The 25292-nt window shown below is 43.3% G+C and overlaps 1 protein-coding gene across 1 annotated transcript; it reads right to left on the bottom strand.

Moving 5' to 3' along the window:
* Window positions 1–341: 341 nt before the first annotated feature.
* KIAA1958 (KIAA1958 ortholog) lies at window positions 342–22049 on the bottom strand. The gene is given in 3 exon segments (XM_075726036.1): window positions 342–1387; window positions 17449–17490; window positions 20891–22049. Coding segments are annotated over 3 exon segments (2247 nt in total).
* Between the last annotated feature and the right edge of the window lie 3243 nt (window positions 22050–25292).

Raw genomic sequence — 25292 nt, 5'->3', positions numbered from 1 at the left:
TGATGTGTGCATGTTAAAACCATATTTCCAGTCTATCTTGTGTTGCCTGAGAACCATTTTTGTCCTTTTAAAATCTGCATTTATATTATAACCCATAAGTACCTTTCATTTCTGTGTTAACACTATAAATACTATGTTAGTAATACTAAACTATTTCTATTGACTTATTTGTAAAAAGAAAAATATATTATATATTTATATATTTTTATAAAGTGAATTAACACTGGAGAGAGGGCTATGGGGGAGTAGTGTACAATCACAGTTGATGTGTATTATTGGGCACAAATTCAATGCTTGAAACAAAAAGGAAAAGAAAAAAGTGTTCAGGTGATATCCCTCTTTCAAGCTGTGTCAGAGGAAGAGTCATAGGATGCTGACACTATGAAATTGCCAGTATTGGAGTGGCTCGCCATGGACTGGGCAGCCTGCTGGCTCAAGTTATTGCAGATCAGCACCAGCTGGTTGCTCTGCGCTTCTGAGAGGGTGCTACAGCTCTGGTAGACGCTGAAGTTGGTCTTCCTGCCGGGGATGTTGCCTTTCTCGCACATCGTCTTTACCATCTTGGCAAGCTTGTTTTTCCCCAGGGCTTGGCAATTGTACCAGTGAAGTGCAGCCAAGTTGACAACAGGTTTGATGGACAGGTAAAAAGGCGCATCCTCGTAGCGCATGGCTGGAGGCCGCCTCTGGGCGTACTCCTTGTAGTCTTGCACGGGGCAGGTCTGTGGGGAGTGCTGGGTGGCGTACACCCGGGAGTCCGTCCCGCCTCTCTTGCTCTTGGCGTTGACATCTCCGTTGTCCGGCCCCATCCACTCCAGGTACTCCAACCCAGTCTCTGTCACCCGCAGCCGGATGTCTCCCCACTTGAGGGTGGACCCATGGAAACCCGTGCAATGTCCAAATGCCTTAGTGTTGTTTAGCCAGACAAGGTTCAGCAGCCCTTCAGGATTGTAGCGGCTCAATAACCCTCTTTTGCGCAGGATAAGCTCATCAGCAAAGGTGAGCTTCATGGATTTGTGTGGCTTGTTTCCTTTTCCTTTACACCTCAGCTCTATCTGCTTTTGCTTTAGAGCTTCCTGGGACCTCTTGAACTCCTTATCCCTTGTAATACTGTATCCATACCTGTGCTCTTTGAGATACCGCTCCAGCCCACACTGATAGTTGGCCAGACTGTTTGGCTCATATTCAGACCCATCCTTTTGTCTGGCGTCCACAAAGAAGGAAGCAAGGTAGGCATCAAGCTCTTTGCAGGGGATGACGTAGATCTCCCGGGTCTCAGAGGGATACTTGGAGATGAGGAACTCTCGGAAATTGCGAAGAGCTGTCTGCGTGCTGCGAATGGTCTTCTCATTCTGCTCCCTGCTGAGCTCCGCTGCTCTCTCATCCTGGTCTGAAAGAGGGAGAAGGGGAAAGACAAAAGAAAGCAGATGCAGTGAGTTTGCGCAACGTGCTTTTCCCCAAAACAAATTTGTTTAAAAAGGAAAAAAAATTAAAATCAATTTCACAAAGAGCACTGGAAAACATCATTACATACCTGTCACATGACTGAAAAGCCAACTTCAATTTCACAAAATATGTACTAGAGTACGGCACAAAATCAAAGTGAGCTCCTCATGACACTGGGGCACAGTTTTGTGCATGGAGATTTGTGGAAAACAGTGGGATTACAGGCAATCTGCTTTTTAGAACAAATGCAAGGTAGAAGATTTTTCTGTGGATCCCAGTGCTGTGTGCAGGGCCCAATCCAAATAAAAAGCCTATTATGAATTGCTTCATTTGTGAAACCAGAGGTTGTGTACTGGTTCCAATTTTTTTCTACAAAAAATAACTAAAGCATCATATTTATGACAGTAAAAATTACTTTTAATCAGACACATCTTTAAAGTGCTAAGTAAATACAGACAGAAACGTACAGTACAAAATAATGCAGCACATCCTAACAAAGGAGTTGGCAGGTCAAAGTACTACAGAGCAATGTGTAATTTACAAATGTAGAAGAATAAAAAAAAAATAGTTAATATGTTCACATCAGAAGATATGGAAGAAAAACATGATTATACAGTCTGTCTACATAATCAAGCTGTACCTTGACAGTGGAAGTACAATTGTGGTCATTTCTTTCCATTTTGCAGAAAAATCAGATTCTGGAAACAGCTTTATATTGCTCTATAAGGCTAGACTCAAAGGTCCTTACAATCAGTGACTTATCAAACCACAATATTCAGATGCTTGTTACGGACAACTGATTTTCAGGCCGATCATAAGCATGAAAAGGAAAAGCTTTTTACATGTAAGTGATGTATGTACTTAAGGACTGTTTTCTTGGCACATGTAAACTATCTGTCTGTACAAGGATGCAGCTTACAAGGTGGAACTGTCATTATGAATGTGACAAACCTTAATGGTTTTAGAAAATGAACAGCAAATGCAAAGAAGGAAAAATTCAATGATTTGACTATTCTCTGTAATTGTGAATGGAACATTATTTGTTCTCTCTTTTATTTAGTAAGCAGAAGAGGGGAAAAAAGCGAGTTCTTTCTTGTTCTGTCTCATTGCAAAAACCATACATTTTGGTGTCCTTTCATCAGTCCCACAGTAACACTTGCCAGGTGTTTCCCACCCAACATACACACCACAAAGTGGTATAAGACCAGGTGCCCCTCTGGCCATTCAGGCCAAGCTCATGTAAGGCCATGTAGCACACCCATGCCATGCAGCAGTGCTCAGACACTTGCTCCTCATGCCCACTCTGCCTTGCCAGCCTGTTAACAAGGGAGGCGGCAGGAAAAGGAAGGTGGCCCTACCTCCTTCCCTAGCCCACCCGCAATGTTTCATGTGGTGCAGAAACCTCAGTGCACAGCTGGGCAGCTTCCCCTAACACCCATCTAGAAAGCAACTCTGAAGAGCATTCATCCCATCACCTCCATACCACAGCTGCAGACAGAGGCACTGTGAGTGACTTGTCCCAGGACTGGCCAACAGGCCAGAAACAGGGATGAGTTTATATCCCCTGGGACCAGGTCCTGTGTCTTCACTGCAAGGCATCCACTGCAACTGCAACACTCAGTGAAACCTATCGAGAGGGGTCCTCAAACCCTCTGCAAAGCACAGAGAAGTGGGGGTTTGCAGCTGAGGCCTTTGGAGGCTTCCACAGCCGTGAAAAATGCTGCCACAGAGCACTGAGATTTGCTCTAACTGTGCTCAAGGGGAAAAAGAAAAGGTCACCAGCCTGTTTCAGAAACTGGTTTTAATATTGATGTCAGTATCAAAGAGCTCCTAGCAGCCTGCAGTGAAGTCTCATGCTTTAGGCAATGTATAGGATAGATCCTTTTATTATGGCTAGACGCAGGCTGGCAATAAAGAAATAAGGCTGTTTGAAGCTCTAAAACAAACATGTACTCTGGTACCTTATTCACTGCACCCACCACCAGTTATTACAGCACTGTGTAAGTAATCAGTGCTTTGACTGACAGTTCACATTTTAAGTACTGTTTCAATATAAACAGCACATATAATGGCTTGGTTTTATACATGTCATCAATCACTACTTCTTAGAGGACAGCCTGTCACAACACAGCAGTGACACCCAGTCAGTCATTTATGTTACGGCATCTTTCCTTAATCTGCAAAGGAAATTGCCATATCTGCAGCTAACAGTTATAAAATCCATGCTGAAGTAAAGATCCCCTGAAGTTGCATGAGCAGAACAGTATCACAGAAACACTGCATTCCTGCAATGCTCTGGTATGTTACTCCACAAGGCAGGTGAGAAATGTTAAAGATAATAGGTCAGCTTTTCCTCCAGCCACATCAGGAGAGCTATGTCAATTTTGACTGTGAATCCAGCCTGCAGTGGTAGCTGATTGTCCTCTTCCTATGAGACCACTCAAATATCAGGGATACCTCATAGCATGGGACGCATACAGGGAGGCAGTGAGACCCAGCAGACAGAGTCTGAGACAGCCAAAGTCATCAGATGTCAGCTGAGCCACTGTCATCATCTGCATATGGTCTTCCTCCACAGCAAAAGCAGATGATGCAGATGAGCCTAACTTAACTAAGACAGCTCTTTATAGCCTAGGATAGCTTAGGAAGGAGACATAATTCTCCATGTCATTAAAGTCTTACTTCTTCATTTAACCAAGGAGAATTCATAGTGCTGAAAGAAACCATACAATCCATCTCCAACTACCATGGAGCTATAAATTGTATCCAGGCACGCTTTTAGTAACACCAAACTCTGTGGTTTTTGCTAATTTCATAATCTTATTCTCTATTATTGTGGTGGTTGACCCTGGTCAGCACCTAAGCACCTCACAGCCACTTGCTCATTCCTCACCCCAGAGGGACAGGGAAGAGAATAGGAAGAGCAAAAGTGAGAAAACCCATGAATCAAGACAAAGACGGTTTAATAACTGAAGGAAAGAGAAAAAAGAAACCCAACTGACAAGTGATGCAAAGACAATCACTCACCATCTTCCACAAGTTGACCAATGCCCAGTCTCTGAGCAATGCCCACCTCCCCCCAAAAAACCCTCCCTTCAGTTTTTATTGCTGAGCATGATGTCATAGGGCAGGGAATATCCCTTTGGTTAGTCTCCGTCCCTGTTGTGTCCCCTCCCAACCTCTTGTCCACCCTAGGCCTAGCTGTTGGGGGGACAGAGTGAGAAAAAGAGAAAGCCTTGACACTGTGCAAGTCTGGCTCATCAACGCCAAAACACTGGTGTGTCATTAATACTGTTTTAGTCACAAATCCCAAACACATCAGGGTATGGGTGGCTACAAAGGAAGTTAACTCCATCCCAGCCAGACCCAGTATAATTATGCCGCTTGGATCACTAATGAAACAGCGCCCAAAACCAGGCGCACCTTGCATCCTTTCTGCACAACCTTTGACAGGAGAAGGAGACCACAAAAATTATTCTCTGGGTGCAGTCTGCAAATGGCCCATATACTTACAACAAACCCATCTACTCTACACATCTCTACTTTGCCTACAGGAAATAAGTAGAAACAGAATCAAAGACCTTACCACAGTCTGGATATTTGGCATTGATTGCTTCTGCTCTAGCCACATGGCCTTGCAACCTTATCAGAGAAGATTGGGCTGATGTAATATCATTTTGTTCCTTACAAATCCACCCAGACTGACAGTTAAAGAAAGGCTATATAAAAGTAATTCAGTCATTAAGAACTCAAGACTAAAAGGCATCTCAACTGCCATCACAGTGAATTTTTGAAAATGTGTATGTTATGGTAAGGATCTGACAAGCTGGGAGAACTGTTGAGGTACAAGACTTCATCTCTGGGTCTGGGTATTGAAAGTGAATGTTCTTGTCCTCAGACAGGAGTGTTTCCAATTTAATATTTCCCTGATGCTTGCTTGGTCTCACTTTGCTGCATCTTGCTGAGAGAGACCAAAAGCTCTTTTGACCAGGGCTTACTTTTTTTTTTTCTTCTTTTAAATTTTCTGTGGTCCTCCTGGAAACTACTGAAAAGACAGGTGGGGACCTGCATTAGTTCCTTGACCACTGCAAGCATAAACCTGTTTGCTTTTGGGCCTCTGCTGTTCACAGTATCATCATCAGTGTGCATGGGTTCCAAAACAGGGTAAAAGCACAGGAAAAAAAAAAAAAAATCACAAAGCGCTCCTCAATACAAGAGAACACCTCTGGTTCAGGAAGGCCCTGAGCTGCAAATTGCTGGGGGATAGGAGAGTGGGGAGGTGTCATATGCTTGCATCTTTCTTACAGTCTTCTGTAGGTGTCTGTTGTTAGGCTCTAGGAAGACAGATACTCTCATGTTATGGTCAAACCTGTCTTGGTTCGTAAAACGGTTTGAACCAACCAACCAAAAATTGTCATCATTGACCTACCAAGCTTGCTATCCTTAATGCCTTTTCCTTGTCATAATGCAGCCTTTGGGGTTGGTAGTGCTGTTGCCCCTGTTTTACAGACTAGGAACAGAAACATAAAAGATTAACTGACTTGGAGATGCACTTCCTGAGGTCCTGCCCCTCCTCAGCTGCATCACTGCACAAAGGACCTGGTTGGAGCTCTTCTGTTTCCTATCTGATCTGGAGTCATTTCCAAGAAAACCAGAACATGGCAGAAAAAGCCAGTAAAACCCACCTTACTGTGGGATCCGGTATACACTCCCAACTAACAGTTTGAGAAAGTACTGAGTAGTTTATATGTCCCAGTTTAAACGTAGCCAAAGAGATAAAGTGACCTGCCAGAAATTAAACAGACAACCTAGTGGGAGCTCAGTGTCCCAGGCTAGCCTGCAACCATGAGATGATCCCTCCCACAGAGCAACAGCTGTCTTCTGATCTTTTCATAATCTGATCTTAATGCAGCCAAGACTTAACATTATCAGCAGAGTTATCAAACTCAGAGCTGTTTTCATTTCAGCTCGCACACATACACACATTCAGACTCCCTGAAAAGGGCATAACCTCTGTAATTACGTATGGCAGGGGAAAGGCACTTGATTTCATGACAGACATATGCAGATTGTTAATGTTCAGAGGGGGGTTCTAACATTAGCGGGAGTCATGAACCTGAGTTATTATTGCAAACAGTCTTAAATTCTGTGACTAGGCAAATGCTTTTGCAGCAGACCTGCTTCCACCAAAATGCTTTCATCTGGGTGAAAAAGCCTAGTTAACCTCACACAAGGCACCACAGATCTCCACGCTGGAGCTAAGTACTCTCTCTCTGCAGTTATTGAAAAGCAGCAATATCCAACCTACGGGCCATGGCCATACGCAGCCCACTAAAACAGTTAATGTAAACCACAGCCTGCTCCTTTCTATTCTCCTGTCCCCTCCTGTTTCAAGAAGGTATCTGCAGGCAAATGACATTCTCAGGTCAATAAGCGCAGTGGGCAGAGGTCACGCTGTTGCACAAGGGAGGTATGGTCAAGTCATGGGGGGAAGGGCTGGGGGACCCTCTGACAAACGTGCCCTCCTGAAGCAGCGGTACAGCTCCCGTCAGGAGCGGCTGAATGCCACTGTCGTACCACGGCATCCTCCAATACCAGTCCTCTTTCTGCATGCAAAATTTAAGAAGTTGAGAGCTGGTTTTCACTGTATCACAGGAATAACCAAGTGAAAGCCAGTCTCCCATCTCACCACTGAAGAGCGAGGGTGAGGGTAAGAGCAGGAGGTCTCCCCAGCAGAAATGCCTCTCAGCATTCGCAGAAACACCCTGAGATTAAGAGATAGGGAGTGCTAAACACTTGGAGAATGGTACTTTTGGCACTTCTGCTGTCTGGTACAGAATAACTCCCTTGGGGCAACTCCTACACACACACACACACACAAAGTAGTCAAAAGCTTAAGTCAAAAATACATATGTTTCAATGTAATTATTTCAAATCCAACAATCACCACTTCTTTAGCAAGTCCTAAGGCCAAATAAAGTGCGCTTCCTGTGCCGTAATAGTCATACTTATTAAGCTTAGGCTTGGTGAGTCAGAGTCAAAAGAAGGGGGAAAAACCTGTGACTGCCTGGAGACTTTAATCAGGTTTTGACACCTAACAGTTTCTGAGATCTACAGGATCAAAGGATTAACTTGTTAGCTGCAGATTAGTGACGTAAAAGAAAGTGCTCCTGCACTTTTTCTTGAATTTCTGCCCTACCCATCTGATGTTGCTACTAAATTCTCTTTAACAATTAAAGTTCCCTACTTCCACTACATTAGGTCAAACTCTACGTAGTTTAACATTTTCAAAGAAGGCTTTCATTAGCATGTAAAATGTGTAGTATGATAGAAATTTATTAATTACAATCCATTTATGAAAGATGTTATGTTTTCTGGCAAAAAGATATGCTTCTATTCAATTAACCCCCTGCAACAAAATAATCAGTGAAATATTTTATGACTCTAAAATTAAAAAGCTTTAGATTCCATCAAAGAAAAAAGGACACAGATTCCAAGCAAATGAGAATGAGAATATTTATACATTGGTATAATGTATGAAGTAAAAGTAACTAAAATAAACTTTAGTAATCTGTACATTTTTTGCAAGGTACAGAATGGTCTGATAAATGGATGCTCACTCAGACACTAGCACTGGTTTTCAGTTTGTGTTCACTTTCACTACTTTCTCACCACAAGAGCCTGAAAAGATACAAGGTCTGGAGTCTGCCATTTTAGCTGCCCTGTTCCGAATCAGTCATCTGGATTATAACCAAGCCTGGAACCAGTTCCAGGTCTACCTGTCCTGCCTCATCGCTCTCCTATTTCCATGCTACTATTACCTTTACTGGAGCTTTATAAAAACAAATTCTTTGGACCTCTTATACAACTGACTGAGGTCCAGGGACCCAACTCTTCATAGAGGTGGAGGACGTAAAAGCCATGCTTGGAGATTTCTATACTGCAAACCTAAAAACATTAGAAAACTTTTAAAAAAATGTGAAACTCCTTTCCTTTCAAAATAACTGACTAAACTTTCTTCAACTATGTTCACTTCTAACACATAATTGCTCCTCTTTCAGAGCTCAGGTTAAAAAGATCAGGTAGACTGGTGAGATGGAAGTGCTGCTGGAGTTGTTAAATGGCAAAACACTACCCACAATGAGAAGCCAAATGTCAGCTTTAGGTTTAGCATGCATCTTTGCATTCAGCCATATAATATTCTAATAATTTCCAACCAATTTACGGCTAACTCCACTTAGAAAACTCAAAGTACTGATTTCAGTTTAAGGCTAAAGACGAGACATTTTTTGCCAATGATTTTCTTCAGGTTAAATATTTAACTCTGGAAAATAGAATTCTTTTTTTACCCAGGACTTTTATCAACACAGTGAAATGTTGCCCTTTCAAAGCATGTTATTTACTTCACGATCTGTGGCAGAAGGAATTAAAGGAGTAGGTCACTGATTGTCTAACCTACCCTGAGAAATGGAAGTGGGATGATGCATGGCAGAAGCGATGCACTCATTTTCTAAGAGGACCTGGCTGGCTTGACAACAGTCCAGAAAGTGTTGCGCACACATCCTCAGCAGAATCTGTTTTTCTCCCAAATAAGTTTCCAATTCAACAAAGTATATTTTAAGTGCATTCCGGATTGAGATCCCTGTACTTAAGCATATGCTTCTGCAGAAATGTAGAAATCCACTGGACTAAGCCATTACATGGTGGAAGAGCGGCACAACTGAATAACTTTTATACGTATAAGATGACTCAATTCAAAAGTTGCTAAGAGAAAAAACAAGAAGAAAAAATCAAAATGAGAAGAGAAAAAAACTGTAAAGATCTGAGAAACACCTCTTCTGATGAATTAAGCTTATAATTTAAAAAGTAATGAAGCATTAGGGGAAAAACACAAATTCTTATAGCAAAAACTGATTTCTTATATAAGAAAAACAAGAAGCTACATTTTCCATAAGGTTTCCACCTTTACATGCTCATACAGAAGAAGCCAGATTTACATGTGTAAACAGATCTCGCAAGCACTGATTGCTCAGCCAGCAAATTTAACTAGTGGGCTGGTTTGCACAAAAGGTACAAATTTATACGGCATTTTGGAAAATTTGGTGCAGTGGAATTTTGTGCCTGTCTGCAGTTGCAAGCCCTGTGGAAAAAGAATGAGAAGCAGGACACAAACACGTATCCTCTTACGGTTTAGTCTTCTCTTTACATGCCACCCCACACCACCAGAGGCTTAGCATGTTCTCAGCTATGGCCTACCACCAGTTTTAATGTCATTGCATTTAAGAGCTAACTTTAATAAGCGTAGTTGAGAAAGCAATGCAAGAGGTCTCGAAGGCATGCGCCAAGCTGAAGTTTGCCTGCTTTTGATTCACTCCAGACAGCAGCTGAGAAGCAGAGTTGGGAAATATCAGACGGAAATAAAGACAAGGGGGAGAGAAGGGAGAATCAGAACAAAGGGATGTGAAAAAAACCCAACAACACTGAAGAGAGAGATTAAAAACAGATGAGGCTCCTCAGCATCTGAAATGTAATTTATATCACTGTTTCAGAATGAGGCAGTCTAACTGGGGCAACAAGCAGTGAAACAAAGGAGTATGTAATAAATATTTTATTACATTAATCATCATAAGCTGCACTTTAAGTCTTGGCCAAAGCGTATTCTTAAATCAAGCTGAGAATGTGAGCAGTTTCAGACTTAAGAGCACAAGGCCCACATGACTGTAATTAACATAATAAATCATGCTGTGGAGCTCTCTACACAGGCTGACAGCACTTAGTTGATATATTGCTTATTAGAGACTGCAGACATTTCTCCCTCTATTTTATTAAAGTGCCATTGGTAGTGAATCAAAAGGTACCCTTTTCTGTTCCAGCTGAACTATCTACTGCAGGTGTAACAGGAAACATGTGTTGGGAGCTCATGCCATTGACTTCTGGTAACACAGACTGCAGCACATGCATTCCAAAGAACTGCATTTCAGTACCTTTTCTCCCACCCCCATCTTTAATTTAGCAAAGTACTCAAATTGCCTTGTTACTGAGCTTGCAGTTTTATTTCTAAAATTCTCTGTGGTGATTTTGCCCAACCAGAGCAATCTGCTTTTACCTTTCCGCACTGTATATTCTCTAGTATGAGTGAAGCAAGCTATGAAGGGCACAAACTCTATGAAGAGCTCAAAATTTACAACCTTGCCTAACTAGTTTCAATACACGCTTTTAATGCACCTATTTCCTTTGTCTTCATCGGGTCAAAGAGCAGAATACAAGGACCAGCTCTTTACACAATTCTCCGGAGAGGGTGAAGAGCAACACTGAAAGTGAAACAGCTCCTAAGCTGGATTTCTTTAGCCTGCTTTTCTGTTTTGAGCCTGTGCTGAGAGCCCTCTCTTCTTTGCACTCCAGAAAAAATGATGACTTTGAACGTCACTTTAACCTTTGCAAACACGACTCTCACCATATTAGGAAGGGGTGGAAGTTCAAAGATGTAAAGGTCCTACAAGGTTGGGGGAGACTCAACAGCTGGGCAGAGGGCAGAGACATGAATACATCCCAGCTTGTGGAAGGGCCACAGACCTTAGGCGTCAGATACTCTGCTAGGCAGCTGCTCACACACCCTGGCTGACCAAAGCACACGTGCTTTGTTCCAGACTAGCCACGGCACATCCAGCCATTCACCAGGACAAGGAGTCCCAAGAGGCACATGAGCAGCTGGAAATTCTGCACAAAGAGGAGACAAAGAGATAAGTAACACACATTCGTCAGGAACCAGGCTGTTGTCCATGGCACAACTCGTTTATTTCTGTCCTTGAATACATGTTTAAACTTAACCATAGTTTAACTGAATACATATTTAGTCACATTTTGCAGCTCTACTTGAGTAAAGTCTCTTTAAATAAACCGAGGAGTTTCAAATTTTTTCTAGCTATGTACACACACAGAGCGCATACAAACACACCCCTCCCTTGCTGCTCAAAATATTGTTATTATTTCTCCTCTGTAATTACATTGTCAAAATTTTCCTGTCGAGATTGTATTGTTATTTCCATACAAATAATTTGTTCTTCTATACAGGATATGAACAATTAGTTCCCCTGCTACTGAATGAGTTCATACCAAAACTGATACCAACTAATTCATGTAACAGGTGACATGGGATATAGTTTAGTGAATATAATTATGCATGTATGTTATACATATATATGCCTTTTTTATGCACTAGCACAATAAACAGTCTGATGTATTTAACAACTCTACAAGTAAATGGTAAATGGGACAAGTTATTTGTCAAACTCAAGTTTTCTGAGGGCAATCTGAAATCAGGGGAGAGGAAACAGAGGCCAAAAGACACTTCTTTATACAGAGAGAAAAAAAGAAATGTAAATCTGTGAGCAAAAAGCAAAGCCTGTATCAGTATACAGGCGTGAATGCTGCGCTGTAATGCCAAGAACAGTTTTCCTGTCTGTTAATTTGTTTTCTTGGATGTATAGTCAGTAAGAGGGAGCAAGTCCCAAACAACTGGTAGTGCTCCATTTCCCAAGAATCAATGCAAGAAAATAATCCCCATAACCTGGCACATCCACATGACTGAAGGACAGAGCTCAACACAATCAGAAGAGTGCTCGGAGTTGTGGACAGAATTATATTATTCCCATACAAAAACATCCATGCTTCTGTGCCTCATTCATACTACTATCCTTGACCAGCTACAGCAGTAAAGCAGAGATTAGGCAGATACCCAGTTAAGAGAGAGGTGAGTGTAAACAGAAGACTGAAGCAAGCTATTCAAAGATCAGAGATGAACTTCCTTATCTTTCACAGGTAAAGGTATGTCCTGCTTTGGGTACAGGTATGTCCTCCTTGAAATAATTCAGTAATACAGCACATTCAGCTTTTGCACTGAGGTGATGTGACCTGGGTCAGAAGAGCTCAGAATCAATTTTTTCCTTCTCTGAACAAAACAGAAGGCCAGCTTTTTTCTTTCTTTTTTTTTTTTTTTTCTCAAGGACAAATCAGCAAGCAAGTGATTAAGTATTATTAGTCCATAGTTCTATGGTTTCAACTGATGTTTTCATCATGAAGACCTAGGTAATGAAAAGCAACACCAGGCCACTGCCTCACTGCCAGTCTAAAGATATCCTGAGTTTAATCAACAGGAACACATACAGTATTTCTGTGTGTGTGTGTGCACTTACTGTTTAATTAAAGTTAATGGGAGCAACAGGTATATGTTAGAAGTAAGATGCAGCCAATGCACTTAACGGTCAATGTATAATTAAGCACATAACATAAAGCTTTCATCAGACTCAGCAAGGTCCTCAGCACCACTTTTTACATGACATGCATGTAGGAAGTCCCATTCCTGGCTTCCACCACTGTCAGGATTCGGTGGCAGCCAGGACCTGGGAACTGCTGCCTCTAACACAACATTCGTGTGATCAGTGGCATCCTGCTGTTTTTGCAGGGCTGCATTGCTTGGCTCCAGACAAATGCAGACTCATTTGGGAAATGAAAATACACCTCTGCCCACTCATCCCACAGAGGCTACTAGCCACATTCAAGCTGTTCAGAACAACCAATGCCAAAAGCAGCTTTTGTGTGACCAGTCCGTGGCATGCCCCAGCAAGAAAGATACATCAGGCAAAGTAGGTGTTTCAGTTTCTCTCTCTTGAGGCTCTGATTTAATAGCCTGGTTCAACACTTCCTGCAAACAGCAGGGACATATGCTTCATTTAAGCATACTTTACCAGAGAGAGATGGATTTCAGCATGTTTCAGTGCTTCCAGGATCTGGATGTTTCAGCAAGCACTGTTCTGTGCTGTGCCAGCCATGATAAAATATCTACCATCATACTTCTGTTTTCTTTTCTGGAAAAATTCAAATAAGAATTTTGGTATTCAAAATTGTTATCTTGCTTAGATAGACAGAAAATACACTCAGAAATTTTTACTGATCTGTTTCATGCTCAAGCAGGTTCTAGGTTCACTGCAAGCACAAAAAGAAGATGACATGACAGAACAAGACTCACTAAGAGGGAAATAATTTAGGTATGAAGAAAATGGCAGAAATGAGAAGTCACTGTGTGTTGGCTTCACAGAACAGCTTATGCAAAAGAGGCATGCTTCCACCATGGAGACAGGTGAAAACAGTTCTTCCCAAGGTTTGCTGCTGCTAATAAAAGCTTAGACCTTGAATACATATGTGAAATAGTTCTTCTGTAGATACATTTACTGAAGTACCAGCCTCATCCAAAGTGGAAAAACACTCTCAGAAAGTATCCTGACCTAAACTGCCAAGTCCTGTATTCCCTTTCCATTCCAGCACCCCACACAAAGTGTAAAAGCAAAGTGCATGTCTGAAGCCTTTCCAGGGTCAGTGTCTCTCCTGGCTGCTGTGCTGTGTCTCCTCTGCAGATCACAATCTCATCCTGCTTTGCCTCTCTTTTCTTGCTTAGACACTCACAAATCATAAGATGAAAACAGCTCCAAAATTAAGCAGAGCAATTGCAAAGACCACACAAAGAAAACAGATCTCTAATCAAAATCACGATGTTAAATAATCTTCTATTTCCTAAAAATAAAGTGATGTCCAGTCTCCTTTGCTGTTTCTACACGTTTTCAGGACAGCTGGAACCAGCAGAGGCCTTATTTTCTTCCTTTATATACCAGTATCACAAAACACAGCACTTGGCACAGAACAGTAGTCTCTTTAAGATGCCTTTAGTGAAAGGGAGAGCATAGCATTTATGTTGGTCTTGCAAAAATTATTGTTTTCTACTTCTCACTTGTGCTTCTTGTTTTTTGCTTTTCTGCCTTTCATGTTGGGTAATGGGGAGAGGGTACATTTCTAAGTCTGAAACGAGCAGTGATGCTCCAGAACACAACCATTCATTGAAGTGGGCAGTTTCTCTTCCGATAGGACATACCATCTTAGTTAATACGGTTTGAGCTATGGTAATTTGAACTAAAAATATATATTTAAATGAAGTGTCAATAATTCTCAGCTATGCAATTCCTCTGTTCAGAACCCCAGAGAATGTTTGTGACTGTTTGGCAGCTGAACTTGGCATACTTTACAGACTTAACCCTTAAAAACCGCTGGGGCTTGGCTGCAATAGATCTTTCTGAAGGGATGGATTCAACTCTCCTAGCTATGAGAAAGAAACTTCCACAGATGGGATGGAAACTACCATTCCTCACCTTTTACAGCGGATCAATATGTCTATGCAGCTTCTATTGCAGGAATACAACTCAAAGCCCATCCCCAAAGTAGGCTGGTCTCCTGCACCAGCCTACGTTCAGCATGCATCCTCATGAATGGTTTCCTCCAAAATGTATATAAATATATCCAGTAATGCTGCTGCCAGGAGATGTCTCTGCGTGCCCCAGGTAGTTCCACTTGGAGGAAGTCCATGGTGAACAGGGGAAACAAGCCCTGACATCAAGAAAAGCAGCAACCTAATCTCTTGTGTGCATAGCTGCTTTGATAAATACTTAATATTTAGGGCAGCAAGGAGATTGCCGTCAACATGACAAGTCCATTGCTAGTCTTCAAGGTTGCAAAGAGGCTGGCATGAGCCTTCGTGTCTGGAAGGAATTTGCTCACTAAAGAAAATATACATGGAATCCTGAAATGGTGATAAATACATTTCTTAAGTACAGTGAAAATCTAAAGATGTTGTAATACTTGATGAGTCTTCATTTCAGTCTTCTCCTGCAAGAATTAATAACTTGATGAATGATTCTTGTAGGAACAGCTTCATAAAACATACTCTTGTATTAGAATTATTAGTACTATGGTTTCATTTTTTTTAATCATCATGCTGTGTACCCAGATGATAAAAGGAAACAGATGACTACTTTGCCAAGGCTGAATTTGTCCTTTTTATGATACTGTCCTGCTTTTAAACAGAACTCCCCTACAATACTGTAAAGATAAGTAATATCAGCCTCATTAGCACAACTTCTAGAATAAAGCTCCCAAAACATTAGTTTATAATTTAACAGCATTTGGACACAGATAATTAAGGGTGGGAATGGGCTGGCAAATACATGCTGCAAGATCAGAAGGCAGTGGCAGTGCAGGAGGTGGTTAATCAAGTCACTAGCTTCCTTTTTTCTTATGATTAAAACTATAAAGATCTAATTTTAGTCTTCTAAATAAACCAGGCCCTGGCAACTTATTAAAAAAAAAAAAGTATGATGTTTTTGTAATTATGTATCTCAGCACCTACTGGTTTTACTTCAGCTACTGGAGCAAGAATAGGTATCAGTTGCGGGACCTAGACAGTCACCAGTGGACTCTGAACTCTTCAGTCCAACACGAAGAGGAAGAGACTGTCTCACCCCTACAAATGTTTAATTGTTCACTTGACACATTCAGCAGTGTATGTCCCTGGAGGTGGGCTTCAGCAGTCACTTTAGCCAAAAGTCATCAATCTTTGTGTGTAAATGACAAATACAGAGACCGATCAGCAATTATTTGAGTGTTCTTGGAAGGGCTCAAATAAAGTATTGTAACTATCTTTTGACATGATTATATGCCTTGTGTAACATCCATTCTTGGCACAGTTCCACTGAACTTGGAAGAATTGCAGCAGGGATTAATTTGCCCTTTCTGTATGCATGGCTGATGCCTTATATACCTCTAAAAAAATGTGTTATTTTTTGTTTGCTCTTCTTTGGAATGCAATAGCTAACACACTTTTTTTCCTTAAACAGTGATTTAGGAGTTTAAGCTAAACCTAGTCAAAACTGGGAATTCATGAGGTGTGGGGGACTTCTCTAAGTCTTGTAACATTTTGATGCTCCTCTAACAGCTCCTAATCCATAAGTCTTACAATCTCAGCTCCCACTTCATTTAAACAGGGGGGGAGAGGTCCTAGCTCTTTTGATTGCAGAAAAATACTTAAATTTATTCCATATTTATTCCACCTAAAAGCTCTACATCAATGTCAGACAACCCCCAGGTGCCCTGCATTTTATAACGGTCATGTTCAGATAGAGACATTATATGAACACCTGGAACCAACAGGGATGTCCACACTGAGAGCAGAGTGAGAGTAAACCCACGTTAGGTGCCAGTCATGAAAGGCTGCAATCCCTGCTTGCACCTTCCCATGACGAGAGCACAGGACCAGAACTACATCTTCGCTCAAGTCACCAGGCTAAGCTGATCACCAGGCTAAGCTGATCACCAGGCACTGGTCTGGGATCCTGACTTACCAGCTACAGAAGCAAAAAGAACAGGGAGGAGGTCAGAGCAGAGATATCAGAGCCAGCAAGGCTAAGTACTGCCCTCAGCACAGACCAGGGCACCATCCATCATGGCACACATTCAACCCCCAATACTGTTCAATAACCACAGTGGAGAGACAGTGTGCGGCACACTGGCTAAGAAAGCAGTGGTGCTTGTGGACAACCTGTTTTCCTTCCAAACTCTGCAAATGCCTGTACATGTAAAACATCACCCAGCAGCCCATTGAGTTCAGCGATCGATATGCATGATGGCATTGTGATGGTACCCACAGAATATGATTTACCATGTCTCTGACAGACACAACAACCCTAGTCACTTCATTCACAGGATTTTTTATTTTGCATCTCTACTCACTACTCTTGGCGTTCTGCACATTTTGTACATAGGGATTTGACATCTTTTTAGTGTATCCTCATGGAACTCTTTGCTTCTGTATTTGTAGTGTTGGACTAGTATTGGACCAGAGATGTCTTGCTGCACTGTCTTGTTAATCCAAAGCACACCTTCACCTGCAGGCTTCAGGTGGCAAGTGAGTATTCTTCATAAATACTACAGCAATTCTGCTTACGAAGTCCTGCCCCTCTGAGAATCAAAACTTGCCTTCCTACACAATAAGCTCTATCTTCCTATGAGCCATAGTCTTCCTCCATATTCTTCTGCAATAACACCAAATCTTTTCCATCCATGGTTTCAGACATCCAAATTTCTCTAGGCTGCATATACTGCAACCTAAAGCATCATGTTTCTTACCTTCCATCTTCATTGATGTAACCTACCTTGCCCTTGCTGGTTCTTGGACATGAAAAACAGGCCAAGTATTAGCAAAAGCAAAAGACAAAAGAGGCTGTTTGGGGAGGAGAAATTGCAGAAATTCCATCCTCTCCACCACTGAAAAAATCTCTCTCCTATCAGATGTAGGTCCTCTCATTACTTCCTGAAGAAAAAAAGGACTAAATAGTACCTACATATATTCTTGAAGGCTTTGCTAATGAAGTGGTAAAGAACAATCTGAAAATTCACAGATGAATGTCCACTTATTAGGGTGGAAGTTTAACAAAAATAATTCAGTATATTCCACAATGCTTAGATGCAAACCTGAGCCCAGCAGAAATGAGTGTCTAACCTCACTGAATCCTCATTGAGATGCCACTTCACTTTTAAGACATGAAACTACCTTTGTAAAGTCCCTGCTTACACATTCAGTTGCCATGGTTTAATTGAAGAGAGTAAAAGAAAAAAAAAAATGTTTGAAAGAGAAACTAGTTTAAAAGTATAATGTGGCTTAAACTGGCCTAAGCTAACATATATCATCAAGATTTTTGGTGTCATGGAAAATCTTACCCAAACTTTCATGACCTACAAGATGACCATGCATGGAAACTACCAGCTGTGTCTGATATAAATGCAAGGATATGTGACTTAAGCTAAAACTCAGAGTAATACTTCTTGCTGGTTGGGTTGCACCCTTTAATCATAACATATCATTTAAGGCCTTAGTCCTGCAAAGACCTCATAAACATACAACCAGTTCTAATGGGACCGGGAACAAGGCTTCACATATTATTTTCAAATTAAGCAACACTTTGTAGGGGACAAGGAAGAATTTGATTTCCCTACTTACTTTCAACTGTACCTTTGTTTGTTTGTCAAGCATCCACCAGGTCTATAAACTAACAAAAGCTCTAGGCTCCTTTGTATATGCCTTTTTTTACTTAAGAATTATACTCATCCTTATTTCTATCTGTTTAGGACAGAAAACTTTTTACATAGGATAGATAAACATCCTCTTGTAGTTCAACATTGCTCAAATTTTATATATTACACACCACTTCCAGTACATTGTTCTTCGTTGAGACAACCTAACGAAATAACTGTACATGAGGAATCACCCTACTCTACTCTTTAATCAGACCTCCACATTTTATCTGCAAGAATCTGCTGTGCAGAACTACGCATGTGTAATAAATTCACTTGCCAACATTGCCCATTTTTCTGCAACTTGAAGATTTATTAATGCCAGCACTTGTTTCCCAAAGGAGCAGGCTCTGTGGAAATTGGAGACTTTACTGAGGTGAGTATCAAGCTTTAGTCGTATGTCAATCATTCTACCCTAGTTAAAATGCAGCTACCTCTGAGTACAGTAACAGCATTATTACAAGAACACTATACCAGGCTGAAGGGAGGAACTGCGTAAAACCTTTTGAAAACAACACAAGAAATTTAAGCATTGAGAACATAACTGACTGAACTGGAATCTGAACAGCACACTGAGATAACGTTGCTGTCTATGCAAGAAACACTAGGAGGTTTTGAGGGCTGATTTACGCAGTGGGTGTAAATCCAGACGCAATCCCACTTTGTCCTCACAGTGAGACACTAGACATAGACCAACCCTGCTCTGGAAACTATATAAATGTGAGAATGTGGCACTGCGTCCATTCTTGTAGGTTTAACCCTACAGTTATAGCAGTAACAACTGCTGACCTTGTTTGGCCTCTGAGGACCTCACAAAGGCAGCTTGAAAGGGTTTGGGTTTTTTAATGAATCTGTTGAAAGTAAATCACTCTCCCAGATAACACACAGCTACATGGACAAATTCTGCCTAGGTTTGTATTCCATTGTCCCAGCTTGCAAGTTTGAGACGGAGCAAGTTGCAGGGGCAGGTTGGTAGAAACCAGCTCCAGTACATACAGCAGTGATACGCTATAAACTGAGGAATGCAGAAAAAGTAGTTTACCACACAATTCACATTGACATCAAGCACCCCCTATCTCTTGTATTTAGCTGAGCAGAGTCAGTTTTAAAGCAGATGGAGTTTTGTAAGGGAATTTCCGCAGGACTCCTGCAAAGTAACATCTCAAAGATGCAGCCATGCAGAAATGGGTCCCAAAGAGGAATTTGCTTTACTGTAACTAAGACAACTATCATCCTTTCTAATTTCTAATGCTTAGTGAGGTTTTACATAGCAAAACTGGGTATTTAACTTCACCCATTGTTTTATTTGGCAACAAGATCTTCAGGCTCTTGCCAATTAAACAGATTTACTAGCATTCCATCAGGTTTCAGGGTGTCCAGGTTGAAGTATCACCTGGGCTGTTACAGTCATTGTTTTTAGTGCTTACAGTAGCTGCCACAGGGACTGCAATTTTTTTCCCCCTCCAGTGTTTGGCTCTGCTCTGTCTGACCAGACACTCCTAAGCTGAACCAGCAAGGGAGCACATGGAGAACTCGCTCCTGCCCGTGCATCCTCCCAGGATGGCACCACTCACCAGCTGGAAGAGCAAAGCCAGCACTGTCTGCACTCAGGTCCTGAGGGAGCTGGTGAGCCTGCTCAAGAAACAGATCCTCCCCCTCCAGAAGACCTACGGCCAACAGTGAGTTATTCTGCACATAGGATAATCATTCAGCAGAAGTACACTGTTGTAACATGCTCTTGACCCAATAATGTTGATCTGTTTGTGCCAATTCTCAGTGCTTTGGCAGCAGCAGGAGATGACAAAAATGAAGGATGCAGGATACAAGACCTTCCACTGAGAACAGGGGGAAAAAAAAAAAAAATTCTCTTGGATTAAAGTTTGAGTGTTATCAATTTCACAGTTAAGGTTGTAGTTGTCCTTGTCCATTCTGCAGGCTGCTCTGATTTACGGGTCAGGGAAAACATTTTATAAAGATTTATAGAAGTGCCAACCTCTCTCCAGGTGCTGTCCTTGTGCCCTCCTTTGCCTCTCCAAGTCAAATGTCACTCTTCTAACAGGGTGAAGGCAACACCTGACCCCCAACTCTAGGCTCCACTGGCTGAGACCACTTCTTTCTGGTTCATCGAAAGAGTGCATGGCCAGGTTTCATGTCCTCCCTGCCCCATGCACAGAGCAAGGTGGCTGCACACCCTCTCCCATGACACAACTGCACCCAAGACGGACCTATAAACCTCTCCTGAAAGAGCCCTTTCGCTATGGCAGCGGTACACTTTCTCATGGGGAGTGCCCCCGGCCTTTGCTCAGTTGAGGTCTTCCCTTCCAAATGCTCTTCCAAGTGGGGCAGGGGTTTTCGCCATCTACCGACTTACAAGCCGGCAGGACCGGGGCACCCTCGTGCAATGCAGCATCTCCTCCCTGGCCACCCCCTCACCGAGCTGTGCCTGGGGGGTCCCCCCAAAATGCTCTTGCCCCTCACCTCCCGCCCAGTGTCCTACCTGGCATCGACTGTGCCACCACCTCAGGCGTGGCGGTGGGAGCGGCATGGGGCTGCTGCTGGCTGGAGCTGACCTCAGGCTCGGCGCTCACTGAGGGCGAGCCAGCCGCCTCGCCACCCGGGGCCAGCTGCGGGGCGGGCGGGAGGGTCTCCTCAGCGGCCGGCGGCTCCTCCTGACCGGGCAGCTGCAGGGCTGAGAGGGGGATGCTGATGGGTTTCCCGGCAGCGGCAGCGGTGGCGTTGGAGCTGGTGGCTGGCACCTGCAGGGCAGCCACAGGGCCACCGCCTGCCCCCCGTGCCGGGGAGGCCAGGGGGCCCCGGGGTGGCCTCTGCGTGGCCAGCCGGGGCGGGCCGGGGGGGGAGGCGGAGAGGCGCTGCGGGTCGGGGTCGGGGCCCACGGCCGGCTGGGGCAGGGCCCTGGTGGGGCCCAGGCAGGAGGGCCCGGCCTGGGCCGGTGCCTTGGGCTTGGACATCTGCGTCAGGGCCAGGGCCGGCCCGTCGGCGCCGGCCGTCAGCTCGGCATTGGCCACTATGTAGTAGTCCTCAGGGAGCTCCTGCTTGATCTTCTTGAGGAGCACCTCGCCGCCGCCCTCGTCGGCGGGCTGGGCCTGGGCAGCGCTGGGCAGGCCGGTAGCCGGCCGCTTGCGGGGACCGGAGGGGGCCCGGTGGGGGTGTGGCTCGAAGTCACTGTCCTCATCGGTGACGGAGGACTCGCAGACCATGTCGAAGAGGGTGGCCTCATCTTCGTACTCCTCCACAGGCTCACCCAGCTCTGATGGCTCGCTGCAGTAGGAGAAGTCGCAGGAGTCGCGGGTGCGGGTGCAGTCCAGCTTGGCCTTCCCTGGCCGGCCTGGGTAGCGCTCCAGGGGGCTGGCCTGCGCCTCCGAGGGCACCCCCAGCATGCTGGGGCTGTCCGAGTTGAAACTGCGGCTGTCCTGGAAGCAGACGCGCTCCTGGGAGCCGGCCCGGCAAGTGGCGGCCAGGGGCCAGTGGTAGGCATGGCCGGCACTACAGCCCCACATGGCCGTCAGGTTGCCGTGGGCCCCCTCGGAAAGCAGGTGCTTGAGGTTGGGGATCAGGCTGCAGATGGTCCCGTGGCTGTGGGCCCAGCTCACCAGCTTGGAGAGGTTTTCAGAAGAGGTGTGAAGGCAGTCCTCCATGGTACAGGATCAACAGTGCCTTGCCACTGGGAAGTCAGCTGAAGATGTGGTTCAGATCACAGGATCCTGACACTCATGGCTGCGTGCTAAGCTCATGCTTGCTGCTCACCTGCAAACAGAGAGCAAAATGCCGCTCTTCAGCACTCCCAAAGCAAGACCACATTTGCACAGGCAAGCGAAACATTTGTAAGCTCAGCTAAACCCACTTCAGTCTCATTGCATGTGCTCCAAAGCATGTTTCTCAAAACAGTGCCTGCTTTTAAGCAGACTCATTCCTCATTCTGCCTGCAAAAAATCTCCCTTTAAACCCAAAGGAAGGAATATCCCTGCAATACACAACTAAAATAAGATAAAATGGCCTTTTAAACAAGCCAGTTCAGTATCAGCAGCAATATGATTTGAAGCTTAAATCTCTGACAAAACGCAAATGCAGCCCAAAAGATGGTGATTGTGTCTTCATAGTTAGGAAATGAAAATTAAATAAAATCTTAAAACATACAATTAATCTGGAACATCAGGGTGGCAATCAATCACCAACTCAGACACTCCCTCTGCACCTGATGAAACTTTATGACATCTTACAACATTTATGCACTATTCTCAAATGTATCCAATATCTCCTTTTCAGCTGAATTTGAGAGGCATCGAAATGAAGGCCAGAAACTTTAGTTCTCAATATAAGGAGAAAACAAACAAGTTCACCCTTTGCTGTGCTACACTGACAGCCATCAGTTGTCCAAAGGCTTAAGACAAGCTTAAGGGACCTAAAAGGTTTAAGTCATAGATCACAGAATCATAGAATCGTTTAGGTTGGAAAAGACCTTTAAGATCATCCAGTCCAACCATTAGCCTAACATTACCAAGTCCACCACTAAACCAATTAAGGGGAGAGTAGCAATTTCATGTTTCCTGGCTTGGTGGCTGGGTTATTTTTGATGAAATTAAAAACTAGGAATCATGAAGGTTGGAAAGGATCTCTAAGATCATCAGTCCAACCATCAACCCAACACCACCATGCCCACTAAACCGTGTCCCAGTGTGCCACGTCTACCTGTTTTTTGAACACTTCCAGGGATGGGGACTCCACCACCTCTCTGGGCAGCCTGTTCCAATGCTTGACTACTCTTTCTGTGAAGAAATTTTTCCTAATATCCAATCTAAACCTCCCCTGGCGCAGCTTGAGCCCATTTCCTCTTGTCCTATCGCTAACTGCTTGGGAGAAGAGACCAACACCCACCTCACTACAACCTCCTTTCAGGAGTCATAACCTTCCTTAAGATCTGAAAGTTAACCTTTTGCCTGTTTACCATATTGTCTATTTTCCCAGATCTAAATCATGATTCTGTTCAAGACAAACACTTGCTATTTTCATCAGAGCTATTCAGAAATTTGCAGCACAAAGCATGGACCTCTGGGGCCAAGGCCATGAATCCTACAGTATTTCAGGTCAAATACAAAAGTACAAAACCTGCCGCATGTTCATCTTTTCCTGCCAGAAACTCCTTCCTGCCCACACGGTACAGATACTTTCCAGGCAAGGTCTCATACCCCACAAGACTGCAAGCCCTCACCTTCTCAGGACTTCAGCACTAGCTTTCTGGGAGACCTTGCCATTGTTTTTCTGACCCACATTTCTTTTATCACCATAAAAAAGACAATGAAACATGATGTAGGAGATTCTTCATTCATTTAAGTGACTAGAAAAGAAGGAAAAAATAAAGGATTAACCATTCTTTCAGTAAACAAAGAAGAACAAGGAATTGTAACATAACTTAGCTAAAAATACTGAAATTGTTTACAGGTAACTCCTTGGGCTGTAGCTTTCTTTTCCCCGAGTGGTTTACCAAGGTATCTGGTCTCAAAATTCAACAATCTGAGTAGTAAGCTTCTGATGGTATATAAGCATGGCTATAAGGTATGTCTGGAATTAATGGAGCAGGGCTTGGTCACTGCATGATGAACATCAGGGTACTGCTGGGCCTGGGGGCCAGGCAGCTGGGACAGCCCCAGCCCCAGGCATTGGGCACTGGACTGACAGACCCTGGCTGAGCTGAAATGGGGCTCCTGGGCCATGGGCAGGGGGTGGGTGGGGGTCCCAGGGCAGGCTGGGCAGAGATATTAAGGCCCATGGGTGCCCTCAGGGCCCTGACAAAAAAATTAAGGTTGCAGTGGGAATGCTCAGTGCATATACGTCTGCTGGCCTCTCATATCTACTCTAAATCATCTGCTTAAATCATCAACTGTAGGAGGTTGTTCAGAGGAACATTTGCTGTGAATAATTATTTTTTAATTTTTACTTTGCTTACAATATTCTGTATTCCACACACTTCCAGATTTAAACTGCAGACAATGCTTATTTTCCTGTTATCCAGGCATTTTAATACTTAAGTACTGCAATAACAATCTTTTTTTTTTTTTTTTAATCACAACTAAATGAGATACAGTTAGTCAAATGTCTGTACAATCTCAGAGCAATGATCACATTGAGAAAGACTGCACAAAACCAGTTTTCACACAGATTCCACTACCGGGATACTGGACCCCTCAGTAGTCTGTTTCTGAGGTGGGAAATTATTACCCCCTACTGTAAAGATCCTTGAGGACCGTGGCTGGAATAGATCAAAGTCAACTGTGAAGCTTTAGCTGACTTCAACAGGTCCAGGTAACTCAGACTCCAGAGGTCTGTTAGAAAGTCAGCACTTCACAGGTGGACCCCAACACACAGCCCTCACCCAGGGTCCTCGCTATGATTAATACAGAACTGGACAGTCTCTCTTTCTTTACACTATTGTCTTACCTTTAAAAATAAAGGTTATTTGAGTTGCTGGAGAAGATCAGTAACAAAAGAGCTGAAACAACTCAAAAGTTTGTGGTTGCTGGGCACAGGCTGGGCTGAGAATGTTTTGAGGTTATTGCTCAGCTAAATTAATAGAGATTAAATGTATGTTCATATTCCTCTAATGATATCCATGTTTCCTATCTCGCCAGCTGTTACCTGCTAGAGGTCACTTTTTCAAACAAGAGCTCACATCTCAACACAATTTCAATTTGGTAAATATATATTTTAAATTATTAATCACCTAACTTTGGAACTTTTTTCCATTAAAGTAATCAAGGAATACCAAAGAAACTGCAGCACTGTCAGATATAGTAAAGTCTGAGCGTCTCTTTTTGTGTACACCTGATGACAGAGCATTCACCTCCGGTGACCTTCTCAGACAGCTAAAACTAACTGGGAACTTC

This window comes from Pelecanus crispus, chromosome Z, assembly GCF_030463565.1.
Source record: "Pelecanus crispus isolate bPelCri1 chromosome Z, bPelCri1.pri, whole genome shotgun sequence".
NCBI classification, from domain to species: domain Eukaryota; kingdom Metazoa; phylum Chordata; class Aves; order Pelecaniformes; family Pelecanidae; genus Pelecanus; species Pelecanus crispus.
This window is presented reverse-complemented; position numbering and strand designations above follow the sequence as displayed.